The sequence below is a fragment of the Lepidochelys olivacea genome (assembly GCF_965140295.1).
Source record: "Lepidochelys olivacea isolate rLepOli2 genome assembly, chromosome: 21".
Lineage (NCBI taxonomy): Eukaryota > Metazoa > Chordata > Testudines > Cheloniidae > Lepidochelys > Lepidochelys olivacea.
The window spans coordinates 18,020,919-18,042,696 of NC_140431.1; the positions used below are offsets into that span (position 1 = coordinate 18,020,919).

The 21,778-nt window shown below is 45.5% G+C and overlaps 1 protein-coding gene across 1 annotated transcript; it reads left to right on the plus strand.

The window, feature by feature from the left end:
• The first annotated feature begins 244 nt into the window (after positions 1-244).
• Positions 245-16,533, plus strand: LOC311510863 (tubulin alpha-1C chain-like). Its single transcript, XM_084610916.1, has 5 exons — positions 245-382; positions 6,475-6,697; positions 12,841-12,989; positions 15,129-15,809; positions 16,088-16,533. Exons 1-5 carry the CDS (start codon positions 260-262, stop codon positions 16,379-16,381), a joined length of 1,470 nt encoding a protein of 489 aa, XP_084467042.1. The 5' UTR covers positions 245-259; the 3' UTR covers positions 16,382-16,533.
• The last annotated feature ends 5,245 nt before the right edge of the window (positions 16,534-21,778 follow it).

Sequence of the window (21,778 nt, forward strand, 5' to 3'; positions counted from 1 at the left end):
TGGGCGGGGAAGGCTCCGGACGGGTTGAGGCGGCCGCGCAGCGCCGGGCCCCGCCCCCTCGCGCCGTCCCGAGCGCACTGCGGGGGCTCTGTGAGCGGCGCCGCCCCCGGCCCCTTGGCGGGAGCCGAGCTCAGGCCCGCCTGGCGCGAGCGGCGCAGCGGCTGGCTCCCCGGGCTGCAATTCCGGCTCGCTGGCCAATGGCGGCCAGTCGCGCTCCGGGAAGGAGAGGCGTGGCGCCGGCGCGGGCCAATGGGGGACGATGGGGGCCGGCGCTCCCTATATAAGGTGGGCCCCGGGCAGGCCGGCGCTGCTTTTGCGGTGCTGCTCAGACCCGTCGCGCGTCTGCTGCTACCGGAGGCCCCGCCCGTCAGCCGGAGACATGGTCAGGGGAGGGCGCGGCAGGTTCCCAGCGCCGCCGGGGCCGGGTCCTGGGCTGCGCAGGGGTGTCCTGGGCTGCGCAGGGGTGTCCTGAGCTGCGGGTCCGGGGGGCGCCGGAGCCCCCGTGCGCGGAGCGGGCACGGGTCTGCTTCTCGGGGGCGCGCCGGGGCGGGGATTGAGCGCTTGGGGGTGGCGGCGGGGCCCGGCAGCCTGGGGCCTTGAGTCCAGGGCGACTGCGGGGAGTGTATGTGGGGAAGCTGATTTCTCTTGGTAGCGCAGCTCCCGGGCAGCATCCTGCAGACGGAGCTTTCAGTGGCGGCTGCACAGGCTGACCCCTTCTCCTGTGCGAACTAACAGGGTTTCAAAGAAGCCGCGGTTCAAAATGGTGGTTGCTTTCCAAAGAACATGGCTGCCCCTCATCCGCCCTTCCCGATCCCCGCTGCCGCATCTCGCTACAGGCAAGATGGTGAAGAGCTCTCTAAAAAAGCAAGCTTCAGAGCAGCAGCCGTGTTAGTCTGTATCCGCGAAAAGAACAGGAGGCCTTATGGCACCTTAGAGACTAACACTTACTTGAGCATAAGCTTTTGGGAGCTACCGCTCACTTAACAAACCAAGAATTAATTTGCCCAGATGTAATTGGGCTAGAGAGAATTTCAAGTGATGATTACTCAACTGCATTTCCTGGATGCATGCCACTGAGATGCTGGGTGACTTCTAAGGCTAGATCTTAACTCTTACATAGAAATCTCTTCATGCGGAGTTGGCTCCAGCGCTTTCCTGTAAGATTTCTTCAGGGAGTTCTCTGGCCACAGCACATGCTCAAAATACACCTTTACAAAAGTATTTTGCTTAGGATGCAGTGCTCTAAAGGGCTTGACAAAGTATAAGATGGCAATTTGTATGCCAGCTTTTTAACGTTATGGATGTGTATTAGGGCTCATGTGTCTTAAGGGAACCTGTAAAACTCCGAACGGGTTGGTTGTTTTTCCCGATAGGCATGCTTATGCGGTTAGAAATCTAGTCTCAAATTAGTTATAAAATGAATCTGTCTGAGTTAGACTTAAAAATAACTTGTACCTGAATTCTTAGTCTTGTTACTGCAGTTTTAGACAAATGCTTAAATTGTCTAGCGCATGCTGCTTTTCTTCCAAATATGAGATCACTGAAGCTACTTCTCGTGAAGTGAGCTGTAGCTCATGAAAGGTTTTGCTCAAATAACTTTGTTAATCTCTAAGGTGCCACAAGTCCTCCTTTTCTCTTCTCTTGAAAATGAATATCACACTTCAGCAGATGCTTGACGTTTGTTCCTTTACATGGATTGCATAATAACAGGCAATGGACAGCAGTGTCCTAGCTACAGGAATCTGTTTTTGCCCCACTTGGTCTAAGTATGCTTTTCTACAGACCAACTTGCGTACAGCTAGTACATTCAGGCATTGGTATGGTAGACAAGGCCTAGGAAGAAGAGAGCTTTTCCAGTTTATTAAACTACTCGGCTATAAAATGCATGTGCCTAGTTGGAGTGCCTGGAAAGTTGCGCTGCAACTTCAAGGATGAGAGTGAGGCAAATTTGGCCAAGAAGTTTGAGCTACAGGTGCCCCCAGAAAGGTAGCACTGCATAGACTCAGAGCAAATTGAGGAGGTTCTATACAAATCTTACAGCCCTGAACCCCCTGGCACTGATCTAGGTTAGAGCTTTCAGAGGTGCTCAGTGCCCACGTGGGTACCTAACTATGAGCTCGCCTGAAAATGTGGCCTCTTAATGTTGGGCTGAGCACTTCTAGCCATGAGCGTCACAAATGGGAGCTGTTGGAAACTTGACCTGAACTCTTTTGAAAATCCAGACCAAAAGGTCCAGCTCCACAAATACACAAATGAAAAATTACTAGCTGGCTTATTTGGTTCTGTGGAGTGAGTAGTTTTTGGCCAAACAGTGCCTTGCAGGGACTTGGACTGGAAGATAACTCTGCCATATATGCTATTTCTGACTTGTGACTTTTATCGTGGGTCTTGCAATACTTGGTGTTTGTCTTAAATCTCCAGTTCCTGATTATGTGAGGCTCTTAGATTTTTTTTAATGAAAGCTAGCCTGCATGGTGAGAATCTTGAGAATGTGACCTGTGAAGGCTCAAACCAGAAGGCAAATAAACAGAAACAAAACATTCGACATTGGTGAGGCCTCATCTGGAGTACTGTGTCCAGTTTTGGGCCCCACACTTCAAGAAGGATGTGGATAAATTGGAGAGTCCAGTGAAGGGCAACAAAAATGATTAGGGGACTGGAACACATGACTTATGAGGAGAGGCTGAGGGAACTGGGATTGTTTAGCCTGCAGAAGAGAAGAATGAGGGGGGATTTGATAGCTGCTTTCAAGTACCTGAAAGGGGGTTCCAAAGAGGATGGCTCTACACTGTTCTCAATGGTAGCAGATGACAGAACGAGGAGTAATGGTCTCAAGTTGCAGTGGGGGAGGTTTAGATTGGATATTAGGAAAAACTTTTTCACTAAGAGGGTGGTGAAACACTGGAATGCGTTACCTAGGGAGGTGGTAGAATCTCCTTCCTTAGAGGTTTTTAAGGTCAGGCTTGACAAAGCCCTGGCTGGGATGATTTAACTGGGAATTGGTCCTGCTTTGAGCAGGGGGTTGGACTAGATGACCTTCTGGGGTCCCTTCCAACCCTGATATTCTATGATTCTATGAAAAACTTTGTTACACAGTTCTAAAAATCATGAGTTTTGCAGGGCTGATGTGTGATTTGGTTCTGTGTGTGGGTGTTTTTTGTTGTGGTGTTTTTGCTTGAAGGAATCCCAGCTGACAGCAGGCTCCTAGTGGAAGGCCTAGTGAGTGAATGAGTGCCCACAAAGTACCCTTTGGCCTGTTGGCAGAGCTGCTGGTCTTGAAGCCAGACTCATGAGTTCAGGTCTCTTGATCTGCTGATGCCTGTTAATATTTCTGTGCACTTTGCTGGTCTTGTTAGTTTGCAGCTAAAATAAGAGGTTGCATAAGGTCAGAACAGGCAGAGCTGGAATTCAGACTTAAGCCCATGTGTCTTAAAGACTTGGTCTACCCTACAGAGTTAGGTCTATGTACAGCAGCCTACCTCAACTTGTCTGTCTACGCCAGGGGTCTCAAACACGCGGCCTGCGGGGTTATTTTCTGCGGCCCGCCAGCTCCCTGCAGTGCCCCCCAGCGTTCACCTAGAGCGGCTCTGCCCCGGCCAGGAAGGAGTTGGAATGGGGGCTGGGAAGGGGTAGGAAGAGGTGGGGCGGGGCCTCATGGAATGGGTGGAGTGGGGGTGGGGCAGGGACAGCAGGGGAGGGGTCAGTGATGCGGCCCTTGGGCCAGTGTACTAGTCCTCATGTGGCCTTCGTGGTCATTTGAGTTTGAGTCCCCTGCCCCTACAGCGTTGCCCTGCCAATGTAAGTTGCCCACTACGCCCAATCTAATAATCTCTGCAAAGAGGTGTAGTGCTTAGGTCAGTGTAGTTAGGCCTTACCATTTGATGGGAGCACAGACGTCTTCAGCAGCTTTCCTGGTGCACATCCCTATCCAGGACATCTGTAGAGCTGCAGCGTGGTCCTCTCATCACATGTTTACTGCTCATTATACCATCACTCAGCAGGCCAGAGATAATGCTGGGTTTGGCAGAGCTGTGTTGCAGTCTACATGTCCATGAACTCCTACCCACCTCCAGGGGTACTGCTTTGGAGTCGCCTAATATGGAATGGATGTGAGCAAGTACTTGAAGACAGTTACCTTTTCCATCACTGGTGTTCTTCAAGATGTGTTGCTCATGTCCATTCCACAGCCCACCCTCCTTCCCCACTGTTGGCATTTCTGGCCAGAAGGAAGGGGGGCAGCAACGCCCCTGGTACCACGCCATCCGAGCGCCACTCCAGAGGGCACCAGAGCCAGTCCCCTATGGATACTGCTGAGGGAAAAACTTCCAGCACTGTGCATGTGGCAAGCACACACACCTAATATGGAATGGAGATGAGCAGCACATCTCGAACAGCAGTTACCACAAAGGTAACTGTCTTATCCAGGGGGAGGGGACGCTCCCAACATCAGCCCCTGCCTTCTTCCCTGCCTGGGCTCAGCACAGCAGTCTTTTCCTTCCTCCCCCAGCAGTAGCCTGCCCTGCATGCCTGTGGCTGTGTTCCTAGTGCCAGGGAGAGCAGGATTCCATGTTAATGTTTCTGTGGTTCCCACTGAGTTCTCCCACAGCCTCCTGTGCCCACAGGCCAAGATGATCTACCCCTCCCCGTAGTCCAGGCAGGAGTGCATTTGCTGCCCTCGTGCTCAGCTGGGCAGTAGCTATGTCAGTTCTGCACCCTGAGGAATTTCCACAATTCCTTGAGCTTTGTGTAGCTGGATGCATGGCAATGGAGTTCAAAGCAGTGACAGACCTGTCACAGTGGGCATTGTGGGATACTTCTTGGAGGCTAGTTATGGCAGTGTAACGAACACCGTATCTACACTGATTCTTTGCTTTGTTTGCCACAAAAAGTTCAATCCTTCTCAACAAGGTGGCTTTATTTTGTTGTCAAAACGGAAGAGTTGTCACCAAAAGTAGCATTATAGTGTGTACACCTCCACTGTTTTGTTGACAGAAGCTGCTTTTGCCAACTAAACTGTGTAGTGTAGACAAGGCCTAAGTATGGACTTGGCAGCATAAATCCAGGCACCTATGTTTGAATGTTAGTCTTTGTTTTTAGCCCTCAGCTGGAAGGCACTTTAGTAGACTACAGAAATGAACAGAGTTGGGACACTAAGACACTAGTGTTTCAATTGCAGCTTTGTTATGACTTGTGTAGTTGAGATCAGATTGATGAACCTCGGCCTCAACTCACCCCTCTATTAAATATAAATCCCTGCCTACTTTTCAGGGGTGTGGCAAGGACTGGTTTGTACAAGCAGGCCTGTTGAACGTGGACAGTCAAGCCACACCTTTACATATTAAAAAGGGCACTGAGAAGTTGTGTGTGGGGTTATTGTTTCTTTTGTAATTTGGGGCAGAGTCCATATTCTGTGAGTTTAAAGGTGGAGTTGTCACTTTGATACTGGCTTCTGACCGGCTGCGCTAAGCTGGGAACCGTGTGAGTGTTGAGTAGTTGAGTTGGCTGGTGGGGGTGCAGCAGAACTTTGCTCAGACAGTGTTAGGCGATCTCTCAGCCCTGACTAGTTTGGGAAAAGAAAATAATCCTACTTACACTAAGATAGACATGCAAAGCAGTGCATGCATCTATAGCTTTGTGTAAGAACCTAAAGTTCCATATTTTTATGAATTCAACACTGGGGGGGATCATTTTACAAACCATTACTTTGCTTGCAGGATGAACAACTTAAACTTGTTCAGAGTGTACCATAAATGAAACGTGCCACAAGTACTCCTGTTCTTTTTGCAGATACAGACTAACACTGCTGCTACTCTGAAACCTGTCTAAATGAAGTGGTGAAGGGGTGGCAGTTAGGATCAGTTTTATGTACTGTTAAGACTAATGGGATAGGGAAGGCTTGTTTTCTGGCCTTGTATATGCTAATTTAAAAGGGGAAAAATGAAATAGCCTCAGTTTTCTTTAAAATATTGTGCTCCCTCTGGTGGTGTGCTGCAGCAGATAACTAAATTAACTACTGGAACTGGGGTGGCACGGATAATGATGACATACAGGCTGGTGCTGGCCGATTGAGTGGGATTTGAACCTTTAATTACATTCAAAATGGAAAAAATCAATATTTCTCAAATAGAGAGAGGACAGAATTTGCTGGAGAAGTGGAGGAAGGAGGTGAAATTTTGCATTCAGGTCTCTGAGAGGACATGAGCAATGAAGAGATGAATGAGCCTATAAGATGTTACTTGACAATGTCCAAATGGTTTTTCTAGGTGAAAATAGATGACTGAAGGAAGGTTTTGTGTTACAGTTCGAATCTGTTCAAATTGTCACTAATCCTAATACAATGAGGCCAATGTTACGGGTGCAGTTTTAATAATTCTGCAGTATGGTAGTTCCAAACCGTTTGTGCTGGGTATTTTGCTTGTCAAGAAAGCCACTGTTCCTGCCAAGAAACCTTAATTTTCTTTTTTCTCTGTACAGCGTGAGTGCATCTCGGTCCACGTTGGCCAAGCTGGTGTGCAGATTGGCAATGCATGCTGGGAACTCTACTGCTTGGAGCATGGCATTCAGCCCAATGGCACCATGCCGAGTGACAAAACAATTGGTGGTGGTGATGATTCATTTAACACCTTCTTCAGCGAGACTGGTGCAGGAAAGCATGTCCCCCGTGCTGTGTTTGTGGATCTGGAACCTGCAGTGATAGGTAAATACAGTCAGCAGTGTTGTATTGCTTTGTAAGACACATGCCATGGGAACTGGCACAACTGTCAGGCTGGAATGTTGGTCTGAGGTTCCTATTTTCTGTTTGTTATGCCTTAAACATTCTAAATGCTTTAAATTCTCTCTGTACAAAGCTTACCCCAAGTATGTAATCATTACTCTTCTTCCAAGCAATGCATAAGATTTTCTGCTTTTTCATTACCTCTAGACAAGGCACCTCAATTAAAAAGAAGTACTTCAAAGTTGGAAGAATTTCCAAGACATTAAACACTTTGCTGACATATTGTTTCATGGGTAAAGCATCTACAGGCACCAGCAGCCTTTTCGGATTTACTGGATACTATACATCCTGAGAGTTCTCTAAGCACCTTGCTATTGTGCATTAAAAATATTCTGTATGCTCTGTGGCTTTGCATTTTGTTTTCCTTCAACAGTAACCGCACTCGTGGAAACCAACATGACTGAGTTGACGACTTGTGATACTTGCTAGTGTCTCTCTTCTGCAATTCTTTCTCAATCCCCTTTCCTCCCCCCATCAGCATCCTCCTCTTAGCTTGGCTAGCATCTTCCAGCTACTGTTTCCTCTTGACTTTTTCCAATCTCTTTATAAAATTACTTATGCACTTTGTGACTGCCCAATGCCCACCGCCCCTTTTGCTGTCGTCCTCTGTTTCTCACTTTGACTCTTCAGTCCATGATTCTTGTGCATGCCTTGCAGTGCTAATGCAAAAAGGTCTGGCAAAGACTGTGCTTTAAACCAGTGCAGATATCTCCTAGCAAGTCCATTTCATTTGGTGCTTCTGTTTTTGTTTTTTCGAAAAAAGTTTTCCCTTAAATATCAGATTGCTAGGTTACAAATGATGTTGGGTAAATTGTCTTACAGATCTGCACCAATAAGTAAGGTAACTGTCCCTTCAGATCTCTCATGGTGTCATAAGCTTTTTTTAAAAATAAAAAAATCATAGTCATAGAATCATAGAATATCAGGGTTGGAAGGAAGTAATCTAGTCCAACCTCCTGCTCAAAGCAGGACCAATCTGATTTAACTTTTTGGGTTAAAAGCAGAATATATGCAAAAACAGCAGGCAACTTCATCTGGAGTTAATTATAAAACCCAATATTACTTTCTCCCTGTTTGGCTTTAATTAAACTCTGTGATATCTCATTACCATACATTCTAGAATTGCTAAAGCCAAATGGGATAGCAAGTGCTGTGCTGAACATTCCTGCTGCCAAACCACAAAGTGCAGGGTGAGTTTTACGTCCATACAGATTTTTTTTCCAGATGGTGGAAGATCTTGGCTTCCAAAAAAGCTTCTCTGTCCTTGGCTAGTGAGATGGTAGGATGTTCTCAGGTAGGCGCACACAGGACCTCGTGACATCTAGGACTGAATAGCAACTAGGACAATCCAGTTCTTTGAGTGTTAAGCTGTATAAATATTCCACAGTTGGTGATTGCTCATTCAGTGTGCTCACATTGGAGAATTTTCTAGTCAGGAGTGTCTTTTGGGGCAGTCCAAGTGCTCTTCCTCTCATGTGCTCGCAAGGGTATAAAGGGTTGAACAACTCTGCGACACCCAGTTTCTTCTCTGCAGCCTGTGGTACCTGAAGAGATCTGCACCAACAGTATTTAACCTCCACTTAGGCATTGTAGTTACGGTGAGGTCTGTGGGGGGAAAAGGTCTTCCCACCCCAAGGGTGCCAACAGTACCCCCGGACTTTAACTGCTCATCGTGCAAGGTAGTTATCCCTGTGAATATTTTCTTGGTTGCACCAACCTGCTTTGACACTGACCAGGCAGCAGATTTGACTCTGTGCCTGAGGACAGCATTCAATTCATTCTAGGATCATTGCCTTCCCTTCCTTTTGGCAACCATCAGGGTTATTTCCATCAACCTTGGTCCATCGTCACCTCAGAGTGTTGGGTATTGGAGGTGGTCCAAAAAAAGCTATGCTGTTCAGTTCCTATCCTCTCCCTGTCCCTCCTTAGGGACCCCTCCCTTAGACAGAAATGCAGTCCCTTTTTTGCAGTGGGCTCTATAGAGGCAGTAGAGAGGAGAGAAGTTCTATTCAAGGTACTACTTCATCCCCCAAGAAGACAAGGAGCCTTCGCTGAATACCAGCCTCAAATGCCTGAACACTTATGTCAAGAAATGCAAGTTCAAGATGGTCTCCCTCACATCAGTCATCCCATCCCTATATCAGGAGAACTCTTGACCTCAGGGATATGTGTTTTCACATCATGTGTCTGGTGCTCAAGCACTTTCCAAGGTTTGTGTTGGACAGCAATCACTACCAATACCAAGTTTTGCCTTTTGGGCTCTCAGTGGTGCTCCACATATTTATGAAGTGCCTTGCAGTGGTGGCCTACCTTGGATGCACTGACATCCAGATGGTCTTGTGCTTAAGCAAGTGGCTGGTCATGGCCACTAAATCTCAGGTCTGAACCAACATCCTGTCCATTCTCCAGCTGTTTGCACATCTAGGCCTGCTGGGGAATGAGAAGAAATCCACATTAACACCTGTATGGCACATAAAATTCATTGGGACCATATAGCCTCTCCATGGAGTAACTGCCTAACTACCACTTGACAGGTTCTGGATGGTGCATGATCTCTAGTCCCACCTATGGTCCCAACTCCTGATGCACCTAAGATCCTGCCTTGAGCTGCTGGGTCTTATGGCAGCACCTACATTCTTTGCCCTGCCCACAAAACACTCTGCTTCCAGAGACTTTATGCAGTCCTAGGTCTACTGGCTGGATCTCCCTCAGGTAGTCCTCCAGTCTCTAGATTCACAAGATCCCCAGTTCACTTTCAAGGGCCTGGGGGAGATTGTAATCCCATGCAGTATCTTTGAGGACCATATTGTATTAAGCTAATGAATTGCTGTGGATCAGGGATTTTATGCAACTTTTGATGGAGGGTTACCATAGTACCTCCAGGAACCAAAAACAGTAGAGGTTACTAAGTTGAATCACTTAAGTTGTAAACACATCCAGAGAGGTCTACCCACTGGTTCAAACTGGGTTGTCCAGACACCAACAGACAAAGAAAACACTTTTGATATAAAAAGCTTAAACTGACTTAGGGCTGACTTTCTGTTAGCAAATAGAGGCCCTTCTGCCCAAAGGGGGGCCCCAACTGTTACAGAAGGGTTGGAAGACTTTGACCAGCTAGGACCCCGTAAGATGGATGGGTACCTCCTGATCTGTTCACAATATGCTTAAATCTGTTTGTTTTCTCTGTAATGCTTTTACCTTAAGAATAAATGTCTTTGTTTAGAAAGAGTTGTATGGTAACTTGTAACTGTTGGCACTTGTAACACTGTTCATAGCCCATGGAGAGCTATTTAATATCTGTATCAATGACCTGAAAGGAAATATTAAAATCATCACTGACCAAGTTTGCAGATGACCCAAAAATTGAGGGAGTCGTGAATAAAGAGGTCATCGATTCAGAGTGATCTAGATTACTTGGTAAAGTGGGTGCAAGCAAACTGGGTTTTTAATATGGCTAAATGTAAATGTATCCATCTATGAACAAAGAATGTGGCCCATCCTTGCAGGATGGGGGACTTTATCCTGGGAAAAACAGACTCTGAAAAAGAATTTGGGGGTCATTGTGGATAATCAGCTGAACACGAGCTCCCAGTGTGGCGCTGTGGCCGAAGGGGCTAATGTGTTCCTGGGGTGCATAAACATGGGAATCTTGAGCAAGAGTAGTTACATTACTTTATTTCTGCATTCGACAACTGCTAAGGATTGAAAACATGCCTATAGTGAGTCTCAAGGAACTCAACCTATTTAGCTGAGCAAAGTGAAGGTCAAGGGGTGACTTGATTAGTCTGTAAGTATCTAAATGGGGAACAAATATTTAATAATGCCTCTTCAATCCAGCAGAGAAAGTTCTAATGTTTCAATTTCCAGCCATTGGATCTAGACTAATTCAGTCTGGAAATGAGGCCTAAACTTTTAACAGTGAAAGTAATTAATGATTGGAACAATGTACAAAGGGTTGTGATGGCTTCTCCCTCATTGACAATCCTTAAATCAAGATTGGTGGTTTTTCTAGAAATCTACTCTTAAGAACTACTTTGCGGAAGTTTCCTGAACTTAGAATCTCAGCATCCTAGACTTCTTCCGAAGGTGTTGTCAGAATCCACATCAGTGAGGTCCTGTACCTACCTGTGTTCTTCTCCAAATCTCATGCTGGCAGAGAGGAGTATAGGCTGCACCCACTGAACATGCACAGAGCCATATTGTTCTACCTGGACAGGATGAAATCCTTCCAGAAGTCTCCCAGGTTGTTTCTGGCTTACACAGAAAGAATCAAAGGATGGGCTGTATTTACACAGGATATCAAAATGTGCAACAGCAGAAAAGGACCTGGCAAAGTACAAGTCCACTCCACCAGGGACCAGTCCACCTCTGTAGCCTCTCTAGCAAACTTGCCAGTCCAGGATATTTGAAAAGCAGTGACCTGGTTGTCTGTACGCATTTTAGCAAAGCACTACACATTGGTGCAAGCAGCCAGGGGTGATGGACGATCGTGTTAGTCTGTGTTCTTTAGGGGAAAAATAGTGGGCTATCACACAAGGAAGAGTTTACTTACCTGCACAGTATTGGGTGCTCTATGAGGTGTTTGGTCTGGACACCTATTCCATGGCCCATTCGCCATCCCTGCTACTTTGGAGTCCTGATGTCATTGGCTCTTGTGAAAGAACTGGTGTTGGGGTGATTCTGCCCATCATGCCCTTGTGAAGCACACCAGGAAGGAAGGGTGCATGCACCAATCCAAGTATACTGACTAGAACAGTCTCTGGCACTTGTGCACTGGACATGTGCTCGCCAACTGCAGAACAGTCCACATCTCAAACATCAGTTACTGTATGGGTAAGTGTCCCCACTTCTAACTCCTCTTCCAAGTGACACGCAGATTGCTGTGAAGAATGATGACTAGTACTACAATCAACATGCTTTTTCATACTGCCAAAGGCAAGGTCTTACATCTAGTAAAAAAAGACGGAGGACTGCATCCTGGACAGAGACTATTGAGTAGAAGTAGAGGTGATGATATAGCATTGGTGAGACCACAACTGAAATTTTGTGTCTAGTTCTAGGATCCATATTTTAAAAATGATGTAGAAAAATTGGAAGGGGCTCAGAAGAGCTTTGAAAACATTGGGAGGAAGAGAGGGACAGAAAGTTGAAATGACTTGCTCCTGGTTGATAAGTAAACTGCATAGGGAGAAGATTGCCTTTGTTAGTTTGAAGAATAAGATTAAATGGCTAAGGTTAATCTAGGGAAAAAATAATTAGAATAAGATGCAGATTGATAGCCATTTGGTAACCAACCATTTGAAGGAATTATCTTAGGAAGTGGTAAATGATCATTTAGGGCCAGATTTTTCAAGGTAGTTTAGCACCTGGAGTGATCTTCAAAAGCGCCTGCGCATGCTTAATTCTCTTCTGGCTCCACTGTGCGTTCAGGTACTCTGGGGCGCTCTCTGCACCTGTAGGTGCCTAAATAACTTTAAAAATCATGGGTTTTTTAAAATTCCTTAAATAGAAATTGGAAGTTTTTTCCAAATATAGCCCAGGAACTTGTGGTTGAATTAGACATTTGATGTATATTTATGTAGTAGGAAAAGCGCTTTCTCCACTGCAGGAATCCTAGGAGAAAGTCTGCCCGCATAACATAGGCCAGAATCGGCCTAGATGATCATTGTGTTACACCTTTTGGCTTTAGAAATCTATGAATTTATAAAATCTGGAAAATTGCTGCTTTAAATCAAAGTATTTATGAAACACAAGTTGTTTGTATAGTTTAATATTTGCCTGTGCCAGAGTGGTATTAAGGCCAAAAAATTCAAACTTGCATGTATGTTATGCCTGCAATTCCTTGATACCTAAATAGGCAACTTGATTTTATTAGATGTTAAACATCCACTGAACCTAGTAGGCATCCTGGGTATCTTCTAGCAATGCATCTCTAAAGCCAAGCCATTTTTGTTGAGCTGTCTCGAGGTGGATTTGGGTGCCTTATTTAAGCATGTGAGCTTGAAAACTTTTGTCTAAACCAAAACTAATTTACTATAAACTCATGCACAATACTCCCTTTCCAGATGAAGTACGGAATGGGACATACAAGCAGCTTTTCCACCCTGAACAACTGATTTCTGGCAAGGAGGATGCTGCTAATAATTATGCTCGAGGTCATTACACTGTTGGGAAAGAGATAATTGACCTTGTTCTGGAGCGTACCAGGAAGCTGGTAAGTTCCAGTTTTTCTGCGCTGAAGATGTTCTCTTTTAAAGAACTTTCTACATTGTGGTTTGTGAGGTTTGGAAATTAATCTAGTTAAGTGCTCTGAGATGTGTGGGGCTCAGAATTCAGCACTGTAGTCTGTTGGGTGATGTACAAATGGAAAAGCTATGAAGACAAATTCTGCTGTTTTCTTCAGCCATGTGAAAATGGACTACTCTGATCAGAGGAAAATCTAAGACACCTTGTGACTCCTCTTGGACTACAATTGAACCAGCACCATCAACTTGCCTAAAAAAAAGTTTATATCCAACCAAAAAGTTTGTGTCAAGTTTCTGACAAACCCACAAAGGCCAGGGCTGAGGTCTATCCACATAGCAGTCTGGTTTGCATTGTTATTGATGGGAAGGGACCAGTCCTTAGCTGCAGCCACTGCAGGGTTTTAGCCTCCACTCCTGAATTCTTGCTTTTGTGGGCTGAAGTCTGATCTTCATGTTCAGTGTAAAAAGAAAAGGAGTACTTGTGGCACCTTAGAGACTAACAAATTTATTTGAGCATAAGCTTTCGTGATGCTTTCACGATACATTCTGTCATGTTCCTTACAGCTCACTTCATTGGATGCATTCAGTGGAAAATACAGTGGAGAGATTTATATACATAGAGAACATGAAACAATGGGTGTTACCATACACACACTTTCCTTCTAACTTCATACTTTTTTATGAACAAAAATACAAAGTGGGAGAGAAACTATGACCATGCTGTGAGGTCTGAGGCTCCCTCAGTCTACGCACCATGTGGTGAACTAGCTGAGGTGAAGTCCAAGTTTATTTTCTAGCTTCTTTTAGGGGTAGAATCATAGAATATCAGGGTTGGAAGGGACTTTAGGAGGTCATCTAGTCCAACCCCCTGCTCAAAGCAGGACCAATCCCCAATTTTTTCCCCAGATCCCTAAATAGCACCCTCAAGGATTGAACTCACAACCCTGGGTTTAGCAGGCCAATGCTCAAACCACTGAGCTAGGGTAGTTAGCATGTGCTTTGCATAGTCTGTTATGGATACAGAATGCTCTTGCCAGTGCATAGAATTTCCCTCTGGTTTGGTAATGTGCCATGTGTGGTGAAAGTTTCTCTCTACAGTATCCCCAGCTGCTTTTTGAGCCCTTGGAGTCCTTGCTCTAAACATTCAATCTAAATTAGGGATGAAGTGCCAGGGAAGTCTTTGTAAACAGTCTTTTGTGTGCACTCTAACAGACTTAACTCAATACATTCTGTCATGTTCCTTTTTCTCTTGCAAACTGTCCATGCTTGTTAATTGGTCCTGGGAGTCATTGTTGACCCCTATGTGACCCTACACCCTTGAGACGAACGTGCAGTATTAATCTTTTAACAGCTCGGAAAGATCTGAACTAGAGCTTCCTTGAATAGTCCAATATGTTGCAATTCACTTCATTGGATTCAACAGCCTCATGACATTTTCTGGGAATAAGCAGGGCTTAAATACACCACTTATCACACTGGAACTTAGGATAGTAGTAGGCAGTTCTAGATCTGTACAGAACATCAAACAAATTGTTTATAAATAGTAAAATATAAGTGGATTGGTTTTTGGCTGATTCTAGACACTGTTGCTGTGCAGGGTCAATGGCTATTTGCTTAACTGACACTAAGAAAAGGAGTACAAATAAATCGGTTACGTCTCTAAGGTGCCACAAGTACTCCTTTTCTTTTTGCGAATACAGACTAGCACGGCTGCTACTCAGAAACCTGACACTAAGAAGCTGACAAATCCAGCTGTGTATGTCACTGAGGTAAAAAGGGTGTAAATAGGTCTTGGGAAATATGGTGCCACTGAAGTGGGGTGAGGTAGATCTGTATGAAGATACTCTCAGTAAAGGGATGTCCACGAATACTATAAGCCAGTTTGTTTTTTGGCTTCTGGGGAGGAGGGTTGTCCTGACTAATACCCTCATGGATAGATAACTTTTTTCTTGGAGCTTGAGAAGGGTTTTCACACATCTTTGAATTCATAAGAGCTGAGCAGATGTGTGAGCTCCTTGGGAAGAATGTTTTGTTTGCTGGGGTTGTTTTTTTTTTTTGGATTCTAAATGTTCAGACCTGCCCACTTAAAAGGTTTTTCTTTCTTTCAGGCTGACCAGTGCACTGGTTTGCAGGGCTTCCTGATTTTCCACAGTTTTGGGGGAGGCACTGGCTCAGGCTTTACTTCACTGCTGATGGAGCGCCTCTCAGTCGACTATGGAAAAAAATCCAAGTTAGAATTTGCAATCTATCCTGCACCCCAGGTCTCCACAGCGGTTGTCGAGCCATACAACTCCATTTTGACTACCCATACCACTCTGGAGCATTCCGACTGTGCCTTTATGGTTGACAATGAGGCCATTTATGACATTTGCCGTAGGAACCTGGACATTGAACGCCCTACCTACACCAACCTTAATCGCCTCATTGGTCAGATAGTGTCTTCCATTACTGCCTCCCTCAGATTTGATGGTGCCTTAAATGTGGATCTGACAGAATTTCAGACTAATCTGGTGCCTTACCCCCGTATTCACTTCCCATTGGTAACCTACTCCCCGATTATTTCAGCAGAGAAAGCCTACCATGAGCAGCTCTCTGTGTCTGAGATCACCAATGCTTGCTTTGAGCCATCCAATCAGATGGTGAAGTGTGATCCTCGCCATGGCAAGTATATGGCCTGCTGCATGTTGTACCGTGGTGATGTTGTCCCCAAGGATGTCAATGCTGCTATTGCCGCTATCAAAACCAAGCGCACAATCCAATTTGTTGACTGGTGTCCTACTGGTTTTAAGGCAAGTCTCTTACAGCTGCTAAATAATTGCACAACAAAGGAGTGAAAAGCCATTGTATATCAATGGCTTATTAAAATGTATTCCTAAAGCTGTGGTGTAGGTATCTAGTGGGCTTTATAAATACCTTATGGGTGAGAGCTTGCATTTGTTTGTGTGCAGAGCTCTTTAGACAGTTATGAAGTAAAATTAATGTCCTGCTTTTACTATTGTGGTCAGTAACTAATCACAGCCATCACCAAACCCTACAGGAAAACTAAGTGTGTTCTCCTCTTTTCCAGGTTGGAATAAATTATCAGCCGCCAACAGTTGTTCCTGGCGGTGACCTAGCCAAAGTTCAGCGTGCAGTCTGCATGCTCAGCAACACCACAGCCATTGCTGAAGCATGGGCCCGTCTGGACCACAAGTTCGACTTGATGTATGCCAAACGTGCCTTTGTTCACTGGTATGTGGGAGAAGGGATGGAGGAAGGAGAATTCTCAGAGGCTCGGGAAGACTTGGCTGCACTTGAGAAGGATTATGAAGAAGTGGGCACAGACTCAATTGATGGAGAGGATGAAGGCGAGGAATATTAAATTTCAAAAGTGAAATGCTAAGTCTTTCCCATTTTACTGCTTTTACCTCAGTGTAAATGGGAAACCTCTCATGAATGTAAATCCATTGTGGGTTTTTTGTTTTTTTAAGTATTCCATACCAACCTGCTTAGAATAAACCTTTTTAATCAGGACTATTTGCTATCCTTTAACTTTGCAACAACTGACTCATTCCACCATATATAAATGAATAGCCAAAGTTCTACATATTAATATCTGTATCTGAGTGACAAGCACGTTTTTAATTATGAAAATGACAGTCCAAGTGCCTTATACAATTTACCAGAACAACTTCCAGAACTTCATTCCTTCTAATAAAGGAATGGAATAGCCTTCCAAGGGGAGCAGTGGAGGCAAAACACATATTTGACTTCAAGACTAAGCTTGATAAGTTTATGGAGGGGATGGTATGATGGGATAGCCTAATTTTGGCAATTAATTGATCTTTGACTATTAGCAGTAAATATGCCCAATGGCCTGTGATGGGACACTAGGATAGGGTGGGATCTGAGTTACTACAGAGAATTCTTTCCTGGGTGTCTGGCTGGTGAGTCTTGCCCACATGCTCTGGGTTTAGCTGATCGCCATATTTGGGGTTGGGAAGGATTTTTCCTCCAGGGCAGATTGGCAGAGGCCCTGGGGGGTTTTCACCTTCCTCTGCAGTGTGGGGCACAGGTCACTCGCTGCAGAATTCTCTGCACCTTGAAGTCTTTAAACCACGACTTGAGGACTTCAATAGCTCAGACATAGGTTTGGGGTTTGTTACAGGAGTGGGTGGGTGAGATTCTGTGGCCTGTGTTGTGCAGGAGGTCAGACTAGACTATCATAATGCTCCCTTCTGACCTTAAAGTCTATATCTGTGGTGCCAGTTCAGGTGCAAATGGTCCATATTTGCCTTTTGTACATTTCAATTAATAGGTTCTCTAAGATGAAACTTCACTCTGAAAAATCACGTAGATTGGCGCTTCGTAGCTTGCAGAATAGCCTCTTAATGAAACTGTATAGGTAAGGCCTGTCAGGGTTCCCTCCCCACTGTGAACTCTAGGGTACATGCATGAAAGGCCCCCTAAGCTTATTTTTACCAGCTTAGGTTAAAAACTTCCCCAAGGCACAAATCCTTCCTTGTCCTTGGGTGGGTACTGCTGCCACCACCAAGTGAGTTAGACAAAAATTCAGGAAAAAGGCCACTTGGAGTTCCTGTTTCCCTAATATATCCCCCCAAGCCCCTTCACCCCCTTTCCTGGGGAGGCTTGAGAATAATATACCAATCAAATAGGTAAACCAGGTGAGCATAGACCAGACCCGTGGGTTTTTAGGACACTACACTACACTAAAAAGCCCAATCAGATTCTTAAAAACAGAACTTTAGAATAAAGAAAAGAAAAAGCACCTCTGTAAAATTAGTATGGAAGATAACTTTACAGGGTATTCAGATTCAAAACATGGGATTCCCCTCTAGGCAAAACTTTAAAGTTACAAAAAACCGGTATAAACGTCCTTCTTAGCACAGGGAAAATTCACAAGCTAAAAGAAAGCTAAGTATAGCAAGAGAATGCGTTAGTTTATAATTTGTAATCTTAAAGGCCTATTTCAGGTATGGTTTTAGGAGAGGTTTGGGTTTTTTCTGCCTGGTCCCCCTCTCTGTCCCAAGAGAACACAGAGAAAAACTTTCAGATCTGTGGGGGAAGGGATCTTCTCCCCTTATTGGTCCTTTTGGTCAGGTGCCAACCAGGTTATCTGAGCTTCTTAACCCTTTACAGGTAAAGGAAGGATTTTATGCTACCCTTAGCTGTATGTTTATGACAGGGCCTTACCAAATTCTCTGCCATGAAAAATGTGTTAGGGACTGGGAAATCTGGTCTTTTGTGACTTTTACCCTATGCTATATAGACTTCATGGGGGAGACCAGTGTTCCTGAAATGTGGGGGTCCTGCCCCAAAGGGAATTGCAGGGGGGAGTTCCCAAGTTTTTTTTGGGGGGGGGGGTGAGGAGGGTTTGCAGTTATTACCATCCTTCCTTCTGTCTTCAGAGCTGGGCACCCAGAGAGTGGCAGTTTTTGGCTGGGTGCCCAGCTCTGAAAGCAGCAGCTCAAATTAAGGGTGGCAATACCACACCATGCCATCCTTATTTCTGTACTGCTGTGAGCTGCTGCTCTCCAGCCACCCTGCTCTGACGGTAGTACCTCAACTCCCCCCTAAATAACCTTACAAACTCTGCCCCCCAACTCCTTTTTGGGTCTGGACTCCTAAAATTACAGCACTGAAATTTCAGATTTAAATACTTGAAATCATGAAATTTACAACTTTTAAAATCCTATGACCATGTAGCAGATGACAGAACAAGGAGTAATGATCTCAAGTTGTAGGGGGGGAGGTTTAGGTTGGATATTAGGAAAAACTTTCACTAGGAGGGTGGTGAAGCACTGGAATGGGTTACCTAGGGAGGTGATGGAATCTCCTTCCTTAAAGGTTTTTACACTCAGGCTTGACAAAGCCCTGGCTGGGATGATTTAGTTGGGGATAGGCCCTGCTTTGAGCAGGGGGTTGGACTAGATGACCTCCTGAGGTCCCTTCCAACCCTGATATATTCTGTGAAGTTGAGTAAAATGGACCCTAAGTTGGTAGGGCCTTAAGTATGGTACAGCCATGCTTCCCTGCAGCTTACACTTCATTCTTCACAGATGGGCAATGAAATTTGAACATCAAGAACTAATTTAGATTAACAGATTTATCAGCACAAGTATTTAAATGTCACAACCCTGGTAAAACTACCCTCCCTAGATTTCCCCCTCTCCTCTTCTCTCTCCTCCTTCCCCCACCACACACACAGTGTTTTAGGTTCCCACATGTTGAACACATACTTCGTGCTTCCTTAGGTCTCAGTAGGATTCAGCCTTTGGCATGCTTCCTTGATACAGACTCTGCTACCCCTATATGAAAGTGAGTCGAGCGCCTTAAGGCCCTAGGGAGCAGTACTGACCCCTTTCTCTCACACCCCAACCTTGTGGGCACTCTGACTTGTTTAGTTCACCTGTTCAGGGACATGTGATAGTCCAAGCACATAACATACTTTGGAAGGGATCCACTCATTTGGCTTTTGGTAGTCCAAGAGATGTACAGATCTAGACAAAACAAAGCACCTGTATACATCTCCCTACCTCAGTTTCCTCACCACTCTTGAGCATTATTTGGGCTTCATTTTAAGTAATCCAAGATTGTCCCTTGCTCATGGCTTCTCCAGAATATGGAGTCTCCTCTCTTGAGTACTTTGCTTTCTGCTCCTGGTCTCTTCACCCTCTAAAATGGCTCCAATCCCCTTTGGCATATGATCTGATGCTTAGTTACCATTCCCTCCCCAGAAGTTCACTTCAAAAATGGACTTGGCTTGGGTGGTGTCCAAAGGGGCTTCTGTGAACTACAGGACCTTGACATTTCAGTCCAGTATGGAAATAAAATAACAAGGAAGACAAGCCCAATGTTCACAATGGCAGCTGCAGTCTGACATATACAGGCATGTCTACCCTGCAATTAAAAATATGGATCTGGCCTGTGCTAGCTGTAAAGGCTTATGCTAAGGGGCTGATCAACTGAGGTGTAGGTGTCTGGACTTGGGTTGGAGCTTGGGGTCCTGGGCCCTGTAAGGTGGGAGCGTCCTAGAGCTTGGGCTGCAGCCTGAGTCTGAATGTCTGCACCATAATTAAACAGCTCCTAAGCCCACGTCAGTTGGTATGGGCCAGCTGTGGATGTCTAACCGCAGCGTAGACACTTGCACTACAGTGTTTAATTTGTGCCAGGGCTGAGCCCTGACCCTTCTGGGCTCAGTGGTTCATAGCCCTGGCACCTCTGGGCTTGCCACATTAGTTATGAAAGTGAAAAAATTGCTTCAGCTCCAGTACCTCTTTCATTACAAATTAAGCACTGCCCTACTGTCAGCCTATTCCTAAGCTGGCTGTAGACTGATTCCTGAAATTGTCACATGGCAGGGACACTTGAGCCCTATTCCTGGATCTAGGCATAATGCTACCTTCTACTGGTGTAATTTAGGATACATCTGCGCTGCAGGTGAAGATATGTTTGTAGTATGGGGAGGTCTGTATGTGCTAGCTTTAGCGAGTAAATAGCAGTGTAGACCTCGTAGCACAGACATCAGCATAGGCGAGCAGCTATAGTACATAGCCAGGGTCCCCAGCACGCTTGAACTCGGGCACCTCGCTTGTGCTGCTACATCTAAAACACTGGCAGGGGAGAGGCCCAGCAAGGGGCTGCAGCTGCATAAGGAGCTTGCCATCTGTTTTGCTGGAGAACTGCCTATAGCTAGTATTGCCTCAGTGTTGGATTGGGGAATTCGGGAAGGAGATATGGCCAAGATGGCTAAGGATGTGTTGAAACAGTGTCTCTTCCCTATGCTAGGCAGCTCCTCACAGCAGGGTTCCTGTGGTGCTCAGATTGCAGTTAAGCGTTGTTCTCAGCTCTAAGGAGCAGGTTGGCAGGGGAAACACTCTGAATCTGTCCTGTACGTTGATTTCCATCCCCCTATGGTGTAGTGGTTCCTGTGGGTCTGGGAAGAGTGATTTTCCCCACAGCAAGAGTGAATCTACCTCTGGCCTACCTCAAATCCTTTCTTGTTACTTCCACTTGGGTACAGGTCCCTCTCCAGGTGGGGGTGCCTGACCAGACGTTCAGTTACTTTGGGCAGGGAACCCCACCACTCTTCTCATTGGATCCTTGAAACAAAATCACAATAACCCTAACTTCAGTTGCATCCTTTTCTGATTGGTGCCTGGGCCTGAACTACAACCAGTCACTTCCCTGGACAAGAGATCTATACAAAGCTCATTCCCCTGTGATCCAAGGAAGCCTCTGTGATGGGTTCCCCCCGGGGTGCCACCTGGGACTTGGGTACCACTGATCCACCAACCTGGGCTTCCTCTCACCCTGTACTGCTGGGACAAGCTGGAGAGCCCTCGAGCCTGCACTTTCACCAGCATAAATACAGGTAGAGGCACACCCAGCTGCAGTTACAAGCAGCCTCTCTGACCAGCCTTTGCATGGGAAGGCTACCTCCAGCTCCTCAGGCAAAGAAACCCAGAATTAAACCATCTTGTGCTGCTCAGGAAACTGTACAGTGTAAGCTCATAAAATTTGCCCCCTCCCTCAAAGGGGAGAGGAATATGCCACAGCCTTTTCCCCCTAGTTATGATTCCCACATACTTCACTCCAACTCTCTGGTTTAGATTAAGCAAAAACAAGTTTATTAACTACAAAAGATAGATTTTAAGTGATTATTTTAATCCTGCATTTAGGATTATTTTAGTCCTGCAGTTAGGACGGAAGAATCCCATGCACCGCTACAGACTAGGGACCGAACGGCTCGGCAGCA

Coding starts and splice junctions, on each gene's coding strand:
- LOC311510863 (XM_084610916.1), top strand. CDS start 260: ATGGGGGCCGGCGCTCCCTATATAAGGTGGGCCCCGGGCAGGCCGGCG. Junction 383..6,474: donor GCCCGTCAGCCGGAGACATG/GTCAGGGGAGGG, acceptor TTCTCTGTACAG/CGTGAGTGCATCTCGGTCCA. Junction 15,810..16,087: donor GGTGTCCTACTGGTTTTAAG/GCAAGTCTCTTA, acceptor CCTCTTTTCCAG/GTTGGAATAAATTATCAGCC.